General features: G+C 39.0%; 1 protein-coding gene across 1 annotated transcript in view; it reads left to right on the top strand.

The window, feature by feature from the left end:
• Positions 1 to 7,041: 7,041 nt before the first annotated feature.
• The window catches only part of LOC145670979 (integrin beta-PS-like), a 77,824-nt gene continuing 59,623 nt past the window's right edge, over positions 7,042 to 25,242 (top strand). The window contains exons 1-3 of the mRNA XM_081739604.1: positions 7,042 to 7,162; positions 14,678 to 14,842; positions 19,533 to 19,818. Coding sequence (XP_081595730.1) covers positions 14,693 to 14,842; positions 19,533 to 19,818 — 436 coding nt within the window. The 5' untranslated portion in view covers positions 7,042 to 7,162; positions 14,678 to 14,692. The remainder of the gene's footprint in view (positions 7,163 to 14,677; positions 14,843 to 19,532; positions 19,819 to 25,242) is intronic.

Genomic DNA, 25,242 nt, shown 5'->3' with positions numbered 1-25,242 from the left:
TTTTTATATATTTTTGAAAGTTTATATATACCTATCATAGTCTGGGTACTGGCTGCCCCCCCCTCCCAGTTTTTACCTTCTAGATCCACCACTGCCCACAGATAGAGCGACATGGAAGGAAGATGTAAACGTCAACCACTAAATACCCAGACTTCCAAATTTACTTGCTTTAAAAAGCTCGAAATATTTAAATTGATTTTTTAAATTTTGTCTAACGAGAGCAAATGAACTTTTGTCTTGTTGAAAGAAAAGCGTGTTCCACCCAGAGATGGAGTGGGTCGGTGGGTCGAGTTTTTTGAGTGAGTCGGTGGGTCGTGGGTCAACAGCATGTGACCCACTGTGACCCACCACCCACCGTGACCCTCTGTGACCCACCACCCACCATGACCTACTGTGACCCACTGCGACCCACCGACTCAGTATGGTCTACCCTCTCTGCTCACTGCATTGTAAACAGTATCTTCTGAAGACTGGTAAATTTGTCTTCGTTTTACTTTCAAGACCTTAATTTCCCTTCCTTTTCCATTTGTTTCTGTCTACTTACCTGAGGTGAGTATATCTAACAAAGTGGGAAGAGAAAAAAACTTCAGGCACTTTTGGATATTGATATTTTTAATTGTAATAACAGCAATAGGACTTATACTATTACTTGGCTTTCGAGGCCTGTGAGTTTTTAGAGAAACTAACTACTAGAAAAAATACATTTTTGAATCACTGTAATATATAAATTATTATATAAAAAATTGAATGTAACTATGTGTGCCTGATCATCACGGTCAAATTGCAAAGTCAAATGAAATTACTTTTGGTATATAGTTAGGCCTTAATCCAAACTGGAATGTTATATTGCTTTTATTATAATACATAATATCCTAAGGAGGTAGTGAAAATCCGAATTTTTGCGAAAAAAAATGAGTATCTCGCAAGCCGTTAAACTTACGGAGCTGAAATTCAGTGTATTACCTCTTTATTGAAACTAAACAGAATGTGTTCTAGCATTTTTTAAAATTCTCCTTTATGTGGGAGGGGGGCACTTTCTATATTTGGAAAATTGGTAGTGAGTTGGTTTGTAAAAATGATCGAAAACGAACGATGTTATTTAAGAAAAAAAAATCAGAAACAAAAAATACAGTCCTTGACTTCATATATCCATTGCTTTCTACTATAATAATTGCTTAAGCTAATGTATATTATATGGAGCGCTTACAGCACAGGGCAATCAACCAATAAAGTTGTGAGAAAAATAGGCATAAAATTTGTACTGTGTGTAGGCTTAATTACACGGAAATTTTAAGTTTGGATTGTATATAATTATATGGAAAATTTTACACTTTTTTCCCTTTACGTTGGTCTACTTACCTTGATTTGGAACTTTCAAATTCCATCCCTTTTTCCACTGAAAAGTATCGATAATTCAACAAGGAAATAATTATACTATGATAATTTAATTGAAATTCACCGTAATTTGGCACATGGCAAACAGCAGTGTGGTAATTGAAGGGGAAGAAGGAGGGAAATTACCATTCACCTCTGAACACTTTCCAGGAACCTCGTTCCCTTTCGCTTTCTAAACGGGGGAGGGAACTTGGTAATGGCATCAAACCTTCATGTGTAATTACAAAAATTAAATTTATAAACAAATAAGAAATCATCAGTTTATCAGGCTTTAATTGATATTTTATTCTCAAGATTCCCTATCGAAGGCGTGGCAGATGAAGTTTCTGTTCTCCATGAGTCGACATTGCCAACTGACATGGTCGATATGGATAAGATATTGTATGGTGATAGAGAGATGATACTTCTTGCTGAGTATTTCAAAACTGACCAAGAAAAATCGTTATCAGACTTAAGTCTAACAAGCAGATTGTCGATGAGGAGTTGCAGAAATCGGGTAGAAATATTGTCAATTTCCATGACAGAGTGCGAACGGGGATTTTCCCTTATGAATTTACAGATGACTGATATTAGAAATAGACTAAGTGCTCAAACATTGTCTAACTTGTTGTTCATCAATGTTAATGGCCCACCGCTAGACAAGCTCAAAGTAGACGAGCTAGTTATTTCTTGGCTGAAGGATGGACATCATTCCGCTGCGGATGATTTACAACGAAAAAGTTACCAACAGAAAATAAACCCGATTTCAGATTTGTTTTAAGGTAGAAAATTACGAGTTATAGAACATGTATACTTGTATTAGTAATGGCTTATTTGTGTTATTCAACTTTGTACCTATTTTTTAGTAAGTTTCTTCTATGCTTTAAGTAAACTACTTTGAATAAATATTCATAATAATTGCAATTATGTATATTTGTAACTTAAATTTAACGTGGTGTTTTAGTGATTACACAAATTACAATTATGAGCATACTTTATCGAGATGCTCTCACTTAGAGTACCCGAGCACCTTTATACACTATGAAAAACTGATTTTGCAAGTCTTTTGTGAGAAAAATACTGTGAACTGAGACACCATAACCTTTTCCATATTGTACAGGGGTATTTTTCTGCGAATAGAAGTTTCTTTTGGAATGCGTTCAGAAATTAACACTTGCAAGAATACTCTCTTAGTACAAGTATATTTTAGGCACACACTAATATCCCCCCACCTCGAACTGTTTCAATTTCCTCACTGACAAACACTTTACCATATTATACCGTAAAGGTCAGATCCACCGTTATTGTAACAGAGTGGTGCTTGAGCTATTGACTAGAAATTCAAACTCCGATTAGTGACAATTTCACAGTCTTGTTTTATTACAAGTGTAAACTCTTTAGTCAGTACAAAAGAGGCCGTGGATCGTGTTCAGAGTTGATGACGATGGATTTTGGTGAGTCAGAATAGGTCAGAGTGGATGAGTGGTTCATGGTAGGTGGTGGGTCAAGGTGGGTGGTGGGTCAGAGTGGGTCACCGTGGGTTATGGTAGGTCACAGTGGGTCATGGTGGGTCGTGGGTCAGGTTGGATCACGTTAGGTCAGTGGGTCGTGGGTCACGGTGGATGGTGGGTCAAGTTTTCATTGACCCACGCCAACTCAGGTAAAGTAAAACAAGAATAAAATAGCTACTGCAAACATTTTTATTTTTGAAGGACTTATTACAAGAAAGCAAGAGACAAAAAATATAAATCATTTATATTTTCTCTCATATATTCTTAATTTGTGCACATTAGATTTTTTAACGTGATCTCTACATGCAACAGGAAACACCTATGTTACTAAAAGAATAGGGAAATTCGAAAGCATGATAGTTTGATCATACCTTACACAGAAATCTTTGAAACTGAAACTCAAGTTAGCAAAATATATACATATATTGAATAAAGAAGTAAATAGCAATTAACAAAACTTCATCATGATGCACAGAAATAACTATGTATTTTAAATTATCAAAGGCTGATCACATGTTACGAACAAGCTTACAATAAACTTTTATATCTGCACTTTAGTGAAGTGCAATGCGTTGATTTTTATGTCCAGCATCGAATGCGTTTACCATATCCTCTACAACAATATTCATTACAAGTTTTCTTTCTACTGAAAGGAAACAAAGATCGCTTAGGCGACCGTTTGTCATTCGATTTCTTAGATAAATTTTAACCCAAGACACGAGAAAGAACACTCATATGGTGAACTAGATACATTAATGGTGACAGCAATTACGGCTAATATGTGAATTTCATGAAAAGCAATTTTGAAACGATCCATCACTTCAGTAAACTGTAAAACGGAGGTAATTTTGCATTGCTTTTCCTCCTCATAACGTTTCTAAACTTTCAGGAGAAGTTTCACTTCCATATCGAGATCACATCCATAATGACGTGCAAGTGGTTCAATTTTTTCAAATGAGAGGAAGTGTTCACTTTTAGGGTGAAGACTGCTTATCCCACATAGAATACCTGTATTTTCTGTAAAACGCCTATTCATTTCTACAAATATTCTGTCAAGTACAGGAAGAAATATCCTAAGTCTGTGTAGTCTTCTTGGGATTGGATATCTTCCTCAACCGATATTTGCTCAGTCATAATATACTGACTTAAATAATGGGGCAGTGATCGTGTTCTGGACATTGAACCCGTTAGAGATATACCGTTATTTTCAGCAAGACTCAAAGACTCATTCCAAATTTTTTCGAACTCCTCTACTATGTTTCGAATATCAGTAAAATAATCCACTACACCCTTCGTAACTAAAACAGCATCAGCCAGTGCGCTCTACTTATTTTGTAGATAATCTGACAATCTTTTCAGCTTTCCAAGAAAAAGTGTGAAGAAGTTGAGTTGGAACACAAACTGAAAATTCACTTCACTCAATAGGCGTCTTGCTTCAGAAAAGCGACTGCGATTTTCATTACTTATCTCAGCAAGTGTTAGAATAACTGCCCTAAACGTTTTCTTCATAGCCACACAAGCTGCAACCTAAGTTAAACGGGTAAAAAATATTTTGTTAGTGGTTCAGAAGATACTTAATGCCATAAATAATACTATATATTGAATAACATAAGAAGGCAGTACATTAGAAGCCGTTATTTCAGTGTAGTATCACTGACGACACCTCAGTAATATACAAAGGACACGATAACCGATTAGTGGAAGATCATTATGATAATGCAGTGTCCTGCCCGAAGGTTCCCGGGCAAAGTGAACCCATGATGGCTTGCCATACCCTTCTATGGAACGATTATAACGTCCTAAGAACGGGACCTAGAGTGGGATCCAAATCACTTGTGTTCCCTATGGGAATCGAATCCGGAACACAGCGCAGCACATACAAACACCGGCGTTTCAATAGCACGAGAGAGAGAGAGAGAGAGAGAGAGAGAGAGAGAGAGTGTGTGTGTGTGTGTGTGTGTGTGTGTGTGTGTGTGTGTGTGTGTGTGTGTGTGTGTGTGTGTGTGTGTGTGTTAAACTTTAATTCAGTAATCACGACTTTGGGCATCATTATACCTAGGTATTACTACAAGTATTTGTCTTAAAATCATTGTTCATTGCAGAGTTAAACAGAATTCTAGAACCTATTACACCACAATCGAAAGTAATATCTATTGCTTTTGAAGTACAGGATGTCACCTTCGTTATTCTACTTCTGTTGGGGTGGGCGAGGTCATTCATCAGGTGGGCTGTCGCCCACCCCTGCCCACCTTTAATACCGTCCCTGTTGGGTTATCATCAGTATTTTCGTACCTCTCTTATTCAAAGTTCCCTCCAATGAGGAAAATCTTCCAAAATCATCACTAATGATATATTTTTTTTCCTTTGTCAACTTTAATTTTTGTGTCTTTTTAAAAATCGTGTAATGTTAGTACTTTATAGTGTTAATTATGTGGGAAGTGATGGCTTTAATTTTAAGCGACTTTTTACCCCAAATTGGAGTCATTTCATCTTTCATTTATCGAATTTCTGTGTCAATGTTTCGGCAACACTACTAAAACTGCTTGTCCGATTTAAAAATTGCAACACTTTAGATTGAAAACTTTTCATTTCCAGAAACCTTGTCTCTACATATTCTTGTATCTACACTCATAATAAAGTTAGCTTATGGGAAAGAACTTTTGCTACAACCTTGTAGTTATTTTATTCGTGTATTATTTATTTATTTATTTATTTATTTTTAATTACAAAGTTTTGGAGTACCTTGCTTGAGAAAGGTAGTGATCACCTCTTTCCCCTTGCTCTTAGGAATTAGGGATGGCCAGAACCGGTTCCTGGTGGAACCGGTTTTCGGGTCTGAACGGATCCGGTTCTAGAAGATCCGGTTCCAGAACCGGTTTTTCGGATCCAGGTCTGGAACCGGCTCTTCGGATCAAGGTCTGGAACGGTTCCCAAAATCCGGTTCTGTAACCGGGTTTTCGGATCCAAGTCTGGAACGGTTCTGAAAACCAGATATCCAAGAACCGATTCCTCGCGGAACCGGTTCCACTGGAACCGAAAATTTGTGACCATCCCTACGCTAAACCCGAGCTGCTGGCAGACTGTGAACAGTGTGCTAGATGAAATGGTGGAAGCGACCGGCAGACGCGCAGGCGGCGCGGCGGCCGCTTGTCTCATTTGGCTAAATAAACTGAGTAACTGGCAAACTCATTGGCTAAACAGGCAAACTGGCCAACTTATTTGGCTAAACAGCCACTAGTGGACCAAAATTTTTTCTGGGGCATAAGCGGGTCTGGGCGGGGAGGGCACAGGCGTATGGTCCTTTTTGCAGTGTTTTGAAGGTGAACTTTGTGCCTCCTTTACGGGTCTTTGGGGGCTTTCGGATCCAGGTTTGGAACCGGTTCCTAAGATCCGGTTCTGAAACCGGGTTTTCAGATCCAGACCTAGAACCGGTTCCTAAGATCCGGTTCTGCAACCGGGTTGAGTTGAGTTGATGTTAGTTTAGCGTCCCTTTCAGCAGCGAGGCTATATGAGACGTGGACCTACTGATTAACGTGGAATCCGAACCACATGAGCTCCCGCCGGGAATCGAACCCGGGTCTACCGCGCCAAAGGCGCGTACGCTAACCGTTTAGCCACGCGGGAGCTCGGTTCTGCAACCGGGTTTTCGGATCCAGGTCTGGAACCGGTTCCTAAGACCCGGTTCTGGAACCGGTTCCTCGTGGAACCGGTTCCGCCGGAACCGGAACTTTGTAGCCATCCCTATTAGGAATCTCTCCATAGGGGTAACACATTGGTTAATGGCCTCTAATTCAAAGATAAAGAGTGGATTTATCAGGACACGCCCAATGCGATTAGGACTGAAATCCTCATCCTAGTCAATCATTGGTTCAAATTAGTTTGAGGTAGGCCATAACAAACATCCCACGATTTCTAAGGTGGTAGCTAGCACCCTTGGGGAAAACGTAGTGGGATACGCTTGATCAGGGAATTATTGAAAAGTATACAGAACTATATTTTCTTACCTAATATTTTAGTAGCTGAATGTGTACTCACTTTAAATCTGGGACATATTGATGAGTACAAGGATGGATGTACTATATTTTTGAGAGTGTCAAGAGAATACTTATCAAACATTTTAGCAATACATCATTGTTCTTGGAGATCATAATGACATATAACGGCAAGATAGCGTATGTCTGGTGAGAGAGAGGAAATATGAAAGTGAGATAAGCTTTATTTGTATTTGATAGGATAAGGAAAAACATAATTTCTAACAAGGCTTCCAACACAGACAGGTAAGAACTGATTTCTGCAATATAGCTTATGATTGTCTTTAGCATCCCCTGCTGTCTTTGACTATATTAGTTCATTTGTGTCACTAGATCAACTACAAAATTGTACATTAATACTTTCGTACAAGGAAACAAGTATTCGCTATACTACCGGTACATTAATAATAAATTAAAGGGAGTCGTTTCCATTTCCGGAGGGCAGGGTGAGCTCCCCTGAGTTTGAGCCGTCCATACGCTTTAATCCTAGGATGTGCAAGTTGGAACAGGAGCTGGACCAATCACAGAGGACTTAGTGTCGAGAGTCATATGAAACAAAATGTAACGTTTTTCACAAGAACTGAATAGACATATTTAATAAGCTTGTTCATCGTACACTAACATCACAGGAACACAAAAACTGTTATAACGGTAATAAACATATTTACTGACGAAAAGCAGAAAAGATCTGTTATCATTTAAGTAGGAGACTTGATCTTTCATATTCTGACTGAATCAATCTGAATAAGTTTTACACTGAGCGATAGATGGTTGAAAAAGTTTTCAATACAATTTATGAGGTTACGTAATAAATGTGTTTTCAATAACGTATTAGGCGGGCCGGATGAAAGGATTTAGTGGACCGGAGTCGGCCCGGGGCCGGCTGTTGCACATGGCTGTTTTAATCGATTGTGTACTAATATAACGATAATTTAAAACTCTTTATGTCGGTGAAGAACTTGCCTCCCTCAAGCAAAATCTGAAATGACGCCACTGATATAATTAAATACAAATATAAAATGTAGCTGAGAAACAATTACAGTATAATGAAAAATATAAAATAGAAGTAAATATTCATATTACTAATAGCAAATGATATGCGAAATATTTTTCTTCTATATATTCAAATTGCTATATAATTTATTTTATATTCACACGTGAAATCAAAGATTAAACAGAAAAATGCATTGCATAATATTTTTCTGAAACAGGCATGAGCATTCACTGATAGAGCTCTTGCCGTTGGTGACAGGGGTCCGTGATTCAATCCCGGCCACTCAATTTTGTAGTGGACACAATCGTGTCCCAGAATGTTCTCGAGGTTCCTCTGTTTCCTCCCACATTATCATTCCACAAATTATTTCACAACCATTCACTCTCATTGGCCATCCTCTCCTTTAGTCTATAGGGGATAATCCTGGAACGGAAAACTTGAAATTTCATCTCATTTTTCTAATGTTTTGCAGTTTTCGTGATAATATATTTACAAATGACAGTTGTTTAAACGAAAAAAATATATATAGATCTTTACTTTCTTATCAACAAGACCATATTAATATAATTTAGTAGTATTTTGTAGATACTCTCAGAGTTTCTTTCATTTTTATCAATCCTTGATTCTTTTTAAGTTATCCACTAAAATTGAAACAATCAGGAGTGCAGTAGGACGAAAGGCCTTAATACCATATTCTGAAACAATTTTACATGTGATTAGCGACATACTAAATAGATTTTCTTTGTTTATCTATCTTTATAAATATACAGTATATGGATGTGTGTATGTATGTCATGTATTTGTGTATGTTCGAGCATAACTCTGGAACGTCTAGAGCAATTTTAACCCAACTTGGTACACATTATTTACAGTCCGGAAAACAGTTCTGTGGGGGTAGGACACTCTTTCACACCTAGGCGAAGTGGGAGGAGGAGCAAAAAAAATTATCCAAAAAGACCGATGTTAATGTTTGAATCCATAGTTTTTGTGGCCCCTAAGTTGATTAGTCATAGTTCCAATAATCCCGATGCCGTTTATATCCCCACCAGTTCACACTAGTACTCCTGACGGGGCGGAGTTAATGTTGACTATGAAAATGATTGAAAATGACAATATTAGTGTCAAATCCATATTTTACGCGCTCTCTAAGTTTATTGATGCCAATTCCATTACCCTTTAGGTCCAAGTTCAGTCCCCAGTGAGGTTAAGACCTTCTAGCGCCCCTAGTGTGAGTGGGAGGGGTGATATATATATATATAATTTTCGGGGTCGCTGAGATGAATAGTGACTCTTCCAACGCCATTTAAATCCAAGTTCAAGCCCCCTTAGCACCCCTAAAGGGGCGGGACAGTTTTGATACTTTTAAGTTCAGCCCCCAGTGGGGATAAGATCATTTATCACACGTAAGGGGAAGTAGGATGGGTGACATGCAAAATAATCCTACACGGCCGATATTAGTGTAGAATCTGTACTTTTCGGAGTGGCTGAGATAAATAGCGACACTCTCGATTCCTTTTAAATCTAAATCATTCCCATTACTCCTGAGTGGGGAACTGGTGATGTGTAAAAAGCACCGATAACGACTGATATTAGAGTAGAACCCATAGTTTTGGGAGTTCTTAAGTTGATTGGTAACAGTTCCAATGTCCTTATCAGGGGAAATACCCCATGGTACAACTAGGAGAGTGGAAGGGGTGACAAATAAAATGGTCAAAAACGACCGATATTAGTATCGAATGCACAGTTTTTGGGATTACTGAGATGAATAGTGAATCTCTAGATTACTTTCACGTCAAAGTTCAGCCCTCATTAGCACTCCTGAAGAAGGAAAAATGGTGAGATTTAAAAATAATTGAAAACGATCAATATTAACGTAGTTCCGATATATTTAGGTCAGTTTAGCCAGTTTAGCCCGCAGTGGGACTCAGATCTAGCACACCCACTACGCGAAGTAGAAGGTGTGATTGTAAAATGATAGAAAACTACTAACATGACTGAGCATGGCTCTTTACCCGCCCTGTTACAACCAACAACAGAGTTCGTCTGTGTGCATAGCAACAAATCCAGCAACAGTGTCTACTCAAACATTTTAAATTACAGTCGTGTCGAAAGGATAGTTAACAGTACACCTCCGCGACGAATCATGTGCAACTGTCACACATCGAAACAGCAATTGGAGCTAGAGACCTGCATGGGCCGGGCCTGGCCCGAGGCCCGAAGCCCGGCCCGGCCCGCGGGCCGGGCTTGGGCGGGCCGACTCTGTTATTTCTTTAGACCGGGCCGGGCTTGGGCGGGCCGATACTGTTATTTCTTTGGGCCGGGCCGGGCTTGGGCTGGCCGACGCTGATTTCTCTTGAGGTCGGGCCGGGCTGGGGCCGATCAATTGCAACTCTTTAATAATTATTGACGACTTTCGTTAAACGATAATTGGAATAAAGCCAAACGTTGAAGAAGTGTGTCCGTGAAAAATGTTACAAAGAATGCAATAGCTATTTACACTTAATGCTTGCTTAGCGGTTCCACTTTCACTATTGAGGATTGCAGGCATTATGCGGTAAATTGAGCTATGGCCTTGATCTTCACTGAACTCAAAATATAAAAAGAAGGGGTGGGAATGTTTTGCCTGTCGCTAAACAATATTGCCATCTTCACTTTATGCTAAAAATCAATAAGGTTAGATTTTTGTTACAGGGAATGGAGTTTTCGTTCTCTCGATGGCAGGCAAAGTTCTAGGAGGCAATGGTACCATTAGGAAGGCAAGCGTCAGGTTGTGAACCAAAGTTTGGAAAATGTTTCTGAGGGTTAGGTCAAATTTAGTGCTAAATATTGAGAAAGATTGAGGCTCGAGCTAATTTTTTAAAAAAATTATCGGGCCGGGGTCGGGCCAAAAACTTTTAAAATTGATCGGGCCCGGGCCGGGCTTGGGCCAAGAATTTTGAAAAACTTATTGGGCCGGGCCGGGCTCGGGCCGAAAATCTCCAAATTTTTCGGGCCCGGGCTGGGCCGGGCCTAGGTGCGTTCGGGCTGGATTGGGCTCGGGCCGAAAAATTCGGCCCGTGCAGGTCTCTAATTGGAGCCAAAGATTTACCCTACAGTTTAGTAGTGGCTTATTATTGACGTGACGTAACTGGATCTGGAACGTAAAGAATACCTTGTTCTCGAATAGGACACTAATTCAAGCGGATTTACGCTTTCAGATCGAGAAAGATTTGTGACAAATCATGATTGTGCAATATTCTTCTGCGAAATTAGTGGCCGCGAATGATGTGAACATGCAATCAATGGCTTTAGAAAGGTTATACACAACGATGTGCAGGAGAGGATAGACTCATAACGGATTGTACAGCGGGGGACACTTCTAAATGGTACACCTTAGCCGTAAATCTCCATATGGCTGTACCATTTAGAAATGTCCCCCGCTGTACAGTCATATCTCAAACACTGGCGTATGAATTCAGCATTGCTCCTCAACAACCAGTGTTCCCACGAATAGTTTGACGTTTGGCAGTTAGATTGCACCCATTGGATGCAGTCTTTCATTCACTACACAACATAGGTGCCTGTGTCTGTAGTTGTACCACAAATGTCAGCCGTAAATCTCCATATGGCTGTACCATTTAGAAATGTCCCCCGCTGTACAGTCATATCTCAAACACTGGCGTATGAATTCAGCATTGCTCCTCAACAACCAGTGTTCCCACGAATAGTTTGACGTTTGGCAGTTAGATTGCACCCATTGGATGCAGTCTTTCATTCACTACACAACATAGGTGCCTGTGTCTGTAGTTGTACCACAAATGTCGCACATTAGAAGTCGAATGGCATACATCTTATCTGCTGGATGAATCCCTCTTCCGTCACAACATTATGAAAACGACATCCGTGACTGGCAGTACCATGGGAACAGGCTGCAACGCATGCATTCTGCAATACCACACTGGTCCGGAACCATTATGTTATAATCTCGGATGCCATTAAATTCCATATCAGTTAGTGTTTAATATGTATTGATAAATCTTTACAATCCAATATTATCTAGTACATCTATTGAAGTGATTGATTTGTTTGTGGTTGCTTTACTGGAGGCCCCTGTACGGAGCTATCTTCCGACAGGATAATGCGAGATAGCATGTGGCCAGCAACATTGTAATTTACTGGACGGACATGATTTTCCACTAGTTCTTTTCAACGAGTTCATTCATCTTGTTTCTGAACATATTTTGTTCATGATTGCACAACACCTTGCACAAGAGGGATCTCCCCCAATTGTCGTGCTTTGGCAAAGCATCGCAAACGAATAGTCACTTCTTTTCCTTCTTTGTATTGCATTTTAATGTCCAACCTAAGTTCAATGCCTTCAGAAATCATTGATTGTTCCAAAGATAAATTTGCTTTATTAGAAATTGTCTCTCCCAGATAAATTAAAATTCTAGGGACTATTACTCCACCTTATACTTTTCCCGCACATTTACGCAAATTCATATTGAATTATGGGGGCCGCGGTTGCTCAGTGGTGGAGCGTTCACCTCTGGTGCTTGGCGTCCTTGATTCGATCCCAGCTCGCGCCAAGTAAGCTTTGTGGGGGACAAACACCGGTATGCATTGGTTTTCTCGGGGTTCTCTCATTTCCTCCCACCTTCTTCGTTCCACCGTTTCCTTCAGTTTTCATCATCACCGTCTCCTTTAGCCTAACCGGCATAACCATGGGACGTACAACTTCAAGATTTCATTTCATTGTTATATTTAATTACAGTAAGCTTAGAGAACGATACCAGAATCTGGGCATTTATCGGAAGCACTTACGAGCAATGAACAAAGACTTTTTTGTACAGTATATCACAAGCGTATGTATATGGACATTGGTCGTCATTAAGCAAACGGTCAGGAGTGAAAAACGAGAAAAAGAAAGAACTATTTTTTTTTTAACGCTGGAGTAAAAGAATAGATGATCACAGCGAAAGTATTATTGTCCTTTCACACAAAATCACCTTGCGTAAAATATACAGAGATAAATTTAACATTATCAATGTTATAGCAAACAAGCTGATACCATAGACAAATATCCAACTCAAATAGGTTGAATTTAGCTTGTTACAACTAGATAAGGCGCAATTATATTTTATGTGGAATAGTTCAGGTAGAGAGTTAGGAACAGCTCCAAAGATGTATATTTTCTTTTTAGTTTCATGTTCTGAGTTCATGTCCTTATAGGCTAAAGGAGACAAATGGTTAATGAATATGGAAGACTTAATTTTATGCGAATGTGGGAGGAAATGGAAGAGAACCGGAAAACACGCATATGATATTATCCACTACAAAACTCGCATGACTTAGGATCGAACAAAGGACCCCTTGGACCAAATGTCTCTCTGTCAATGAGCCATCGTGCTCCTATTATTCAATTGTATAGATATTATCGATATATCGTAATTGAATACTCGATTCGACTTATAGTTATACAGTATACACTTATCGATAATATGCATATCGTCAGTCCCTCACACCCTATTTTTATATGGAACAATTTATTAAGAAAAGTAGAAAGAAATACATACGTATTTTCATGAATGAAAATTTAAACCAAAAAACACGAAATAAGAAAACTCATAGAGGCAGCTTGTTGGCGGGTAGTTCGGCAGAAGCTTTAAACTTATATCAGTCAACAAATAACACCATTGGCTGTGACGTCACTACTGTCAACACTAAATGCTTTACCGATAGAACGATATCGATATCCCGATAGTCATAGATTCACATCGTGGGTAGAAACAAATGCCACTAAGTTATTCTATCGCATAGGGATGCGCACGAGACAAGATTTGAGACTGTCTCGTCTCGAAAATGTAATGTAAAAGTGATGTCTCGACTCGAAAAATATATATTATTCTATTGGAAGAGCTGTGTCTCGACTCGAATTTTGTCAGGAAAATTCTGTCTCGACTCGTCTCGTGCGCATCTTTACTATCGCATATTTTCTAAGTGTTTTGGATAGTTTGACGTCCCGATATGTAAATGTGTCCCTCTTAGATGTGATTCGGAACGCTGAAAATTTTCTTAAAATTCAGGATATCCCACCTAATTCTGGAAAGATGACAGCCTTAGTCAGAAACCACCTGCGAAAAAAATACTGTATGTCATTTACACTTTCCTTCAGCATCATATTTTTTTCACTAAACTCAAAATCAGAGGCGGATCTTGAAGGTAAAAACTGGCCACCCGGTCCCCAGACTATGATAGGAATATCACGAATTTACTATAAACTTAAAAAAAAAAAAAACATAAATAATAACAAATAATTTTTGTCACTCAAAAAACTAGGGGAGCAGTCTCCCCGGCCCCGGCTAGATCCGCCACTTCTCAAAATAGGTAAAGATTTAAATGTTAGGAGAGAGTAATATAATATTCCAATTCCCTTTGCATAAATGAAATGAATTCTTACTTCTGGCGTTTAGAAACTATATCATTGCACTGTACAATCTTGCCTCCTTTCCTTCCAATACAACCATCTACTTCTTTTTTAAAAACCTTGCATTTTTATTAATTGATTAAATTAAACAAATTGTTTTAGTGAATCTTCTTTCGCTACCTGAGGTCTTCATTTAAAACCAAAACATTAAAATTTCTGAAAGTTTGGCAGAAAGAAAACGACTTTTAAAAAAGAAGTGGGTAAACAGTTTTCTTTCCTAAAGCATGTAGATTTAATTAAATTCTTTGTGTTTTTAATAATTTAAAATTTTTTGTACATGTTTCGATTCTTTTCGTTACAGAGTTGCGCAGTTAAAATGCATCTAACGAAGTATTTGTGTCTGCTTCTCATATTTCATCAAGCGAATTCACAAGGAAGTGAGAAATACACCCTGGATCCTTGCAATGCCAAACAAACATGCCACGAATGTATTCAGACACCATACTGTGCCTGGTATTCTAAACCTGTACGTACCATAAAACTTTCAAGTATTAACCTCCTAGAAATAATTGATAATTACGAGAGTGCAACTGAAAGTTTTTTTTACATAGGGTCATTCAGGGAGATCTCGGCGAAGCTAGTGATCATACACGCAAGACAGAAGAAACATTCAATACGTAGACGGTTAGTGTCGGTTCTCAGTGATAAATTGCATATGCAAAGAAGTTAATTTTGCCTGTTGCACAGGAAGCAGAAGCCTCTAAAATAGGTACATAAAGTTTTCTTTAAGAAAAAGTATCCATGTTATAAGCTTCGTAAGTCAAAAATAAGGTATAGCGATAATATATGTTGATGAAAGGAGGCAAAGGATTGGTATTATGATAGAATGTACCCTCTGTATGCATGAGTGTCAAGCTGACTCACATTGCTTGTTACAGTGACAACTCGTGCCAGCTTTTGTTGATCAATGCATTTAGGGGATAAATCGACAGTGACTGTAGGGAGATTTCTACATAGTTTCTTTGTTATAAGGAAAGTCATTAGACAAAAGGACTACCGTCTGGTTCATCTTAGTGTATACATCATAGGTTTAGGTTACATAACAAACACAGCTTTCTCAGCTTCTGGGTCATTTAGTCCGGTATAAGCCTAATGGTAAAGTGCCTTTAGTTTTAGATTAACACAGTACATGTGTCAAAGATCCCGATATATTAAAGAAAGCCTCTAATGCTCTCACTACACAGTACTCAAAAACTGTCAATCCTTAATGTATCTTTCTTCCGCACAGTTTGCAAAACGATTTCAACTTATCTTACGGCAACTTTGTTCGTAGAAACCCTGGCAAAATGTTGTGAAAGAAGACTATTAGAATGCCAGTTTCAGTTGGAAGAAATCAACCTCTGTTGGATTCTTTGCATATGGTTTCCGAAAAAGGTTGCGTTAAAATGTGATTTTCGATTATTGATTACTATGCGTAGTGAAATATTGAAAGCAATATGTTGCAAAACAGGTTGAAAACAAAGTTTTTAACGAGCTTATATTGTTTCGGTGCTATTGTATTTCAACTTAGTTGTAATGAATTGCAGCAAAGTTTGCAAGTAAGTCATGTAGGCAGGCAGTAGAAACCTTACATCTAGTATTTCAAAGCGTTCTATGTTTGTTGTAAAGGACACAGTTTTAAAAGATATGAAGGGTTTCATTGTTTATATCAAGGATGTTATAAAATAGAGGATCTGCCCATATGTATCTTCATCCTATTAAATCAATGAAGCCAAAAAACAACCGAGCATCGCTAAGTCTGATTGGATACTCTCGTTTCTTGCATCGTCTGATTGGCTACTTTCGTTTCCGCCATGATTGTTGGCCCAAAACATTGCGATCCTATTGGGCAGAGTGGGCAGAGTAGGGGTGGCGAAGCTGTGACGTATGTATTCAAGATTTTGTTGTAAGGGCAGATCCTATATTTTATAAGATCCTTGGTTTATATAGTGTCGACATCTCCCACAAGTCTTCCAAAATCTACTGATCCACACCATTCCGTTTACGTGTTCTTGCATTTCCAAGTACTGCATTCACGGGCAAGATTTTGTGTTTTATAGCTAAAACAAGAATTATTGTCAAGTATTATCGGTTTTGTAGAATAAAATTATCGTAATTTTTAGAGTAGTGTCGAGTTGTTTCTTAACTTATTGAAATGTCTCTAAATGACCCTATAGCAACATTCAAGATGTAGTGTTGGTTATAATATATAATCATCTATGGTGTGTATGGTTTATCACTTTTTCTGGTATCTCTGCCGTAACATGAGGTAGACAGTGTAAGCTCACGGAATGAGTTAGACTTCAGTGACGTTTGGACATCTCCTGACACTAATGGAGGAAACTTACCTTAACGCTTCAGTACCGAGACTGGAGACACCGGTATAGTTCTACTTGCTAGAGCATTTCCCTCCACCATGTGACGTTGGGACATCTGATACTACTGGGGAAAGTGCTTGAGTTAACATTCCGGTACCGACATTGGAGATGCCGGTATACTCCTACTCGCTAGAGGAGTTCTTTCCAGTTGACTTTGAGACATCTGATGCTACCTGTGAAAGTGCTTGCCTTAACATTCCAGTACCGACATTGGAGATGCCGGTATACTCCTACTCGCTAGAGGAGTTCTCTCCACAGATGTCGTTGGGACATCTGATACTACTGGGGAAATTGTTTGCCTTAACATTCCAGAATCTACAAGCTATTTAGGTGTACATATATGACGGCAGTGTGAAAACAAACATTAAACAAGAAAGTTCGCGTGGGGAAACTATCTACAGCAAAGGAAAACGATCGCAGAGTGGAGTGAGCGTCAGATATTCGGATATCCCTTGGCACATCGAAAGATACAGTTTGAAAGATGATGGCGTCAAAGAATAAGTGAAATAGAACAAAAATATCTGCAGCATTCATTGCATTACGCTAAGGGTCTACTGTATACATGCAACTGACATCTCTACACAACATCGTATATTTGCCCGTCTTTACACACATTTTTGTAATCATGTACAGTCTCAATGAATTTCTGCAAGATGATGATATTACTCTAGCAGATGCTCATGCATTCATTACATCAATAATAATAATAATAATAATAAAAACACTATAAGATGTACGAACGGAAGAAGCATTACTAAGTCTTTTCAAAAATGTTCTTAAATTTGCTCAGGAAAATAAATTGATATATCAGACCATGAGTCTTACGTAAGATGAAAATCTAAGTTTGCAAGCAATAAACTTGACAATTTTATAATTACTGCCATGATTACGATCAAAACGTCGGCGATGTTGACAAAAACAGTTTTTGGGGATGAGATTTTTTTTATCCTGTGTTAGATGTCATTTCAAAGGAGCTTGGTGAGCGCTGTAGTGATTAAGGCAAAATTATTTTGCGAGGTGTGCAAGCTTGCCACCTTTTTATTTCCTAAAAATAAGATTAAAATGATCATAAAGTTTTGGTGTTCTTCTAACATAAGATAAGAAACTTAATTTCTGGAAGTAAAACTAATCTTAGTGTCAAACATTAATGATGATCAAACTTTACAGATTTATAGAATATCAATAAATGAGTAAAAATGTCTTCTTTACCAAAGTATGATAAATAAAAGGTGACAAATATAGAATACCTCTCATGGTAGTATTTGATACGCATGTGTCTTAGAGAAAACGTGGTAGGAACGTCTTTGGGGAAACCTTTACCACCCGGAACGCTTGAAATATGATGAGAAAATGCAGTGTTAGGCAACGCGCTTAGCAGCATCACAGAGCGGATGGCATAAGACTAGAAAGACACTTTAAAAAGTGTTTGTTCGGAATTCATAGAAAATTGAGTACAGAGGCCGATCCCTTTCCATCTGAATAAGTTGCGGACAGCAACACTTGTCAAACTGGGTTTTATAGAGCAACAAAACTACGCACACGTGTATCAGTCTCCCAGTTATTGTGTAGCAGAGGAAAGGTGTTCTACTGGACAAAATGCTGCCAAATAATATTGCTTTTGGGAAGAGTACGTCAAGACTCTTTTCCGCTCAAATTTTCACATGATAGAAGTGTCAGAACAATGACTTTGTGGCTCGTGTTATAACTGAATGTTATGCACAAATTATATTACAAACGAAAACGTGTCCGCAGAGGAAGCCAGTGTTAAGGAAGATTCGGAACATGACAGCCTGTGAGAATCTATCACCACATCGAGTTACAACCAAACGATTACATGTGGAATGTGGCCTAATCAACCGTCAATCGTGCAATCCACCACAAATGAAGATTGCAAACTGTTTGCAAGGCCAGCGAGCATGCGTTAATTTTAAGTCATATCGCGGACCAAAAGAGCATGGGGAGAATGCTGTACGAGCGCCACTTATGTGATTCTTGCTGGAAATTTGTTATCACACTGAACGAAGCATGGATATACCTAAGCGACTAAAAAAGCTCGGATCATCACCTATAGATGAGTTTATGGGGAAGACCGATATGTGATCGACTTTGTTCATCAACACCAAGCAAGTTTCTCGAAATGATTTATGGCTGCTACTGGTTTTTACGAGAGACGAAAGCTCTACAAACAATGTCGAAACAATGTCAAACAAGTAAAGTCGAAACAATGTCAAAATCAATACTCTTTCTTACTAAGAACATGTCCAATCTACAAAGATAAAATACCAGCATTGTACGGCGATGAGAACAATCATGTGAAACTGTACCAGGACAAAACCTCAAATCATATGGCTAAAACATCGCTGGCTTTCTACCGACGCATGACAGCTGCAACTGGTATCCATACTAGTACGTTCGAGGATATTCCGTTACGAGTCCAGATGCTGGTTCGAAGGATTACTGTGTTTTTGAACTTTCTAAACAGCGCCTTTCATAGCGACGGGTTTGCACGTAAATCGCTTTTGGAAATCCTGTAAGCAGGAGCATTACAATATACCCCTGGTGGAGCTGCAACGAAATCTGCTGCAGAGGAAACTACGATATTGTGCAATGGCCGAAACAAGGTTTTTCATATCGAGCGGGATGGCCGGGTAAAGTATCTTAGGCAAACCACCACTTCAATTTGTTGCAATAGAAATTGATCGGCCTCTACCTCTACTATTTGCTCCTTGTTCCAGATCCTTTAGAATTTCTTCGGTCATTTAATAATAATTTTTATTCTTTGTTTTGTTTTTGTTTAAGGCATTCGGAGAAGGTACTAGTATAAGGTGTTTTGACCAAGACATATTAACGAGTTCTGGTGGAAGTCCTCGCGATGAAGAATATATTGTCAATCCTCGAAGTACGTATGAAATTATACAACTTACCAAGTTACTTAAAAAGAAAAAGAAAGATAACACAATGCCTCTGAAACATGACGTAAAACGGAGAGACGCGGAGGAAGAAGCTCCAAAACAGCCCAAAAGAACAAGGAAAGACGAAGCAGTGCAATTGAAACCTCAGAAAGTGAAAATGAAAGTGAGAATAGGTAAGTTTTTTTTAAATCCTTACAGTTTAAAATGAAATGAAATCCTTGAGTTTTACGTCCCACGATTATGCCGGTTAGGCTAAAGGAGACGGTGTTGATGAGTAATGAATGGAAGGGTGGAATGAAGAAAGTGGGAGGAAACGGGAGAACCCCAAGAAAACCCACGCACACGGTGTTTGTCCTCTACAAAGTTCACTTGGTGGGGACTGGGATCGAACCCGGGACCCCAAGCACCAGAGGTGAACGCTCTACTACTGAGCCACCGCGGCCCCACCTTACAGCTTAGTTTATAATGGTTAATGTTGAAAATTTTTGCAGGTAGAATTATGTTTGAGCACTTGGATGATAGTGTTCCCACGTAGCACAACATGCCCACCGGACTTCCTTCAATATTCCACAAATCTCATAAGTGTCACGGAATATTCAGGTCTACAGTAAAAAGTTTTAAGATAATGATTGACGTTACTCAACAGTAACAATGATGACTTTAATTAAAGATGTCGTAATTCTTTTCGTCGGTAATAGGTAAATAATTATTAGGGCTATAATATTCAATCTGGTAATAGTATACAACAGCTCCTCAACGTGTTCCGTACTCAAGGATAGTTCTTACTCTTGCACCATGTACAGAAATGGTGGTATGTCATGTACAAGTGGTAATAGAACACATAAGAAACCCAGATCATGTTGTACTCACACTGGAATATGCAGTATGAGTACATCGTGATCTGCGTTTCTTATGTGTGCTATTACAATTTCTACATGAAATACCATCACGTTTGTACGTAATGTAACAGTAAGAACTATCCACGAGCACAAGACATGCAATATGCGTTCAAGTCCTCCCCCCCCCACTCACACATAGTGAAATATAAAGTACAAGGGCACTACAGAGGCGCACATAAAGTGCACCGTACTCGAGGATAGTTCAAACTCTTGCACCACGTACAGAAATGGTGGTATGTCATGTACAAGTTTCAGTCGATAAGTAAATGAAAGTCGCTTTGTTACCCCATTTTCAAGTTCCTAGGTCCTCAGTGAATAATCCGTAAAAGACTGAACTTCGTGAGTCCTCGGGAAATGATGAGGACCTGTTGTATGCTATATCCTTCAATCTTCACCTTTCATCATCATGCATCATTTTCATCTGTATCACAAAATAATTATTAATAACAAAACTGAGTGATGTAGGTAACTGGGCACAGGTCTGCACTTAAATATATATATATATATATTTTGCCATATTTTAAAATTAGAGAAGTGGGGCATTCTAAACCGTAAGTATTGATGTGAACTTGTGTATCACAAATACTGATCTAGGATCCTTCGGACCATTTGTGTGGTGTGTGTGATTTCTTTGTTAAGTGACACTTCTAATGTACTTTTCTAACGAAACTAAAGTAAAGCAAATTTAGTTTTTGTCATTAATGTTTTATTAAGTTCAACAAATGTGACTCTCAAATTGTAAAGTAAGTATTACACTAAGATATCTGTAAGGCAAGATTTAAAAAAAAAAAAAAAACGCAGCAAGCGATATATGCAGTGTTTCTTCCAGACATGTTTTTGGGGGGCACTGCTCCCCCGGAACTCCGAGAGTGCCCCCCGGAGGAGACCAAAATAATACGTCTATAATATAATAATAAATAATATAGTACCAGCAGTGCCCCCGGAATACTAAGTGTGCCGCCTCCCAAAACATTTTTCTGAAAGAACGACTAGATATATGGCAGATATTGTTCTACGGTTTTCTCTCTAAGAAACACAAAATAATCTCTAATTTTTTTTATCATAAGAAAAGTAAACACTATACATTAAAGCAAATCTCTTATTAGCAAAGGGCTCTGCGCACGCGCACTGGGCAAATAGCTCACAGCCTGAACCTAAGCGCGAGTCCGAACTTTCTCAATCGGAATTGAAATTGACACAGAAATGTAGCGGTTTATGTTGAATATAACAACACTTTATCAACAAAATTGTATTAGATTTTTCTCCAATCCAAAGAAGCGGGTGGTTTTTCATGATTAAGAGATGATTAAGCGGGGGCGAATATAGCACCTGAAAATCGGGTGGCACCTGCTAAAATCGTGTAATATGACAACCCTAAAAATAATGGATGTAAAGAATAAACTGCAATAAAGAAAATCAATATACAACTTGAAATATGTTGTATTACACATAACGAGCTATGAATCTTTTAGTGCAAACCAAGGGCCCACTTCTTAAAATTACTAGTCTGACACTTCACAAACTACAAACTACGAGTCTGAATTTCACAAGTTCTTGTACGTTGTGTTTCTCAAAAGTTTTACAACAATTTCTGAACAGGACACTAGTCACTTATCAAATCTACAAATTAGCTGACAAATGTAGCAAACCAATTATACTACATGAAATACTGTCGGTTTGGTTATTTTCAGTAGTGCTAGTAAATTCATTCCAAAATAATGGCAACGGAATTGAAATCAAATATTTTAAAACTGATAAGAGAATCAAGAAATATTTACTTTACTAGTAATTCGGCGGAATAAAGATAAATATAAAATAAATGAATTGGCAAAAATATTTCAGGCATGCCAGGTCCATGTATTTGTTGGAATACGCAAAGATTACTCACATGTTCGGGGCATACACTATGTGTTCGGACACCTGGCTGAAAATGACTTAAAATTTAGTGGCGCCCTCCATCGGTACTGCTGGAACACAATATGGTGTTGGCCCACCCTTAGCCTTGATGACAGCTTCCACTCACGCAGGAATACTTTCAATCAGGTGCTGGAAGGTTTCTTGGGGAATGGCAGCCCATTCTTCACGGAGTGATGAATTGGGGAGAGGTATCGATGTAGGTCGGTGAGGCCTGGCACGAAGTCGGCGTTACAAAACTTCCCAAAGGTGTTCTATAGGACTCTGTGCAGGCCAGACCATTGCCGGAATGTTATGGTCATGTAACTACTCCGCCACAGGCCGTGCAGTATAAACAGGTGTTCTATCGTGTTGAAAGATGCAATCGCCATCCCCGAATTGCTCTTCAACAGTGGGAAGCAAGAAGGTGCTTAAAACATCAATGTAGGACTGCGCTGTGAGAGTGCCACGCAAAACAAGGGGTGCAAGCTCCCTCCAAGAAAAACGCGACCACACCATAACACCACTACCTCCGAATTTTACTGTTGTCACTACACACGCTGACAGATGACGTTCACCGGGAATTCGCCATACCCACCCCTGCCATCGGGTCGCCACATTGTGTACCGTGATTCGTCACTCCACACAACGTTAGTCCACTGTTCAATTGTCCAATGTTTACGTACCTTACACCAAGCGAGGCGTCGTTTGGCATTTACCTGTGTGATGTGTGGCTTATGAGCAGCCGCTCGATCATGAAATCCAAGTTTTCTCACCTCACGTCGAACTGTCATAGTACTTGGAGTGGATCCTGATGCAGTTTGGAATTCCTGTGTGATGGTCTGGATAGATGTCTGCCTATTACACTTTACGAACCTCTTCAACTGTCGGCGGTCTCTGTCAGTCAACAGACGAGGTCGGCCTGTACGCTTTTGTGCTGCACGTGTCCCTTCACGTTTCCACTTCACTATCACATCAGACACAGTGGACCTAGGGATGTTTACGAGTGTGGAAATCTCGCGTACAGATTTCTGACACAAGTGACACCCAATCATCTGAGAACGTTCGAAGTCCGTGAGTTTCGCGGAAGGCCCCATTCTGCTTTCTCACGATGTCTAATGACTACTGAGGTCGTTGATAATGAATACTTGGCAGTAGGTGGCAGCACATGCACCTAATATGAAAACGTATGTTTTTGGGGGTGTCCGGATACTTTTGATCACATAGTGTATATTAAAATAATATAAGTAAACCTACATTAATACTCTTATGTGGCACACGGTATATACAGTTATTTATCACAGTATGCTAATATATATATATATATATATATATATATATATATATATATATATATATATATATATATATATATATATATATATATATATATATATATATCGGGTGTTGCAAATTAAGTGTTACAACTCTTGGGAGGTGACTCCTGTCACTGAGACAAGAAAAAAAGTTCTCTTGAACTTTCGGCTGTCGGACATAGTTTCGGATCTACAAGGTGCCGAAAGCGTAGGAAAATGACTTTCGGACGCCAATAGTTCGGAAACTATCCAATGTAAAGAGTGCGGGTAAAAAATTCACTGAACAAGTCATACCTGCTCTATTGAATTTTGCATGTTTCACAATCCTACAATGCACGCGCAAGGGGTTCCCCAAAGGAACGTATGGAGTCCCGGATAATCTGCCAAATGAAAATTGGTCTAAATGGATATGAATTGATACGGTTTCTATCGGGTAACAATAATTCGTTTGTATTAAGTCGACATCTGGAACAAATACAAAAATGGCGGACAACTTCATGCCCGTTGTGTGTGGTTGCGTAATCGCCAGGTACGGATGCTGGCCAACAGTGACGTTCTGAGTATTAAATGTAGCGAATTTGTACTCAAATGCACTAGAAAGACTTCTGGAGTGTCAGTAGAGCACAACAGATGAAGCAGAGTGATTCACATGTGTGGAAACACGTAACGAAAAATGCTCAGAAATGCACTCATACTCAGTAAACGTGAGTTCAAAGCGTCGGAAATGTTAGGAATAGCATCAATAACATGAAAGGCATTGCCAATTCAGCAATAATATTTCATCAATCCGATGCAATATGATATGCACGGTTGCATACCAATAAGGATGCAACAACTGAGGCCAAGTAGAAATTGTGCAAGAGCACTAACTAAGAAACTTGGTAAACTCAAGAAATGTCAGTAGTGGGATCGCATGATCGATATTGAAATGCGGCCAATGTGTGTTTTGATATCAACATGTAGCTAATGAACAAATATCAAATGTCCCACCACTGCTGGAACACCGTCCCACGTACGAAAAATATGAAAATCACTGCTCGGGTCTTGAGTCTGAGGCCGTGGGCTCCCAGTAAGATTGAAAACTGCTACCACGCGAGCGAAAGCGAGCGCTCTAGCCCTGTTGTTTCGAGGGAGCCTAACTTTTTCTGTATTCATTCCTTTGAGGAGTACCCACTTTGTTTGGCGAGCGCTTTTGTACAGCTTCCCGACATGCTTGTGTGTTTCAATTTGTTACTCCTACTGCACAGCTGTAAACAATCAGAGCTTTAAGACGTCTCTTCCTATGTCTCATGTCGTTTTATTTTCCATATGTATGGTGTTCCAGCAAAAGTGTTACATGTGAAAAATTGTTTCATTTTCGTCTTTTTCTTGGCATGCGCACTGTGTGTAAGATACGAATTTCTGGAGGTATTTTCCTATATTTCGAGTACGTCATATGTCCAAGAAGACGTGTGACATAATATAAGTTCGTTATTTTCACGCTCTATCA

Source organism: Thermobia domestica, chromosome 15 (genome assembly GCF_964235325.1).
Source record: "Thermobia domestica chromosome 15, izTheDome1.hap1.1, whole genome shotgun sequence".
Lineage (NCBI taxonomy): Eukaryota > Metazoa > Arthropoda > Insecta > Zygentoma > Lepismatidae > Thermobia > Thermobia domestica.
This window is presented reverse-complemented; position numbering and strand designations above follow the sequence as displayed.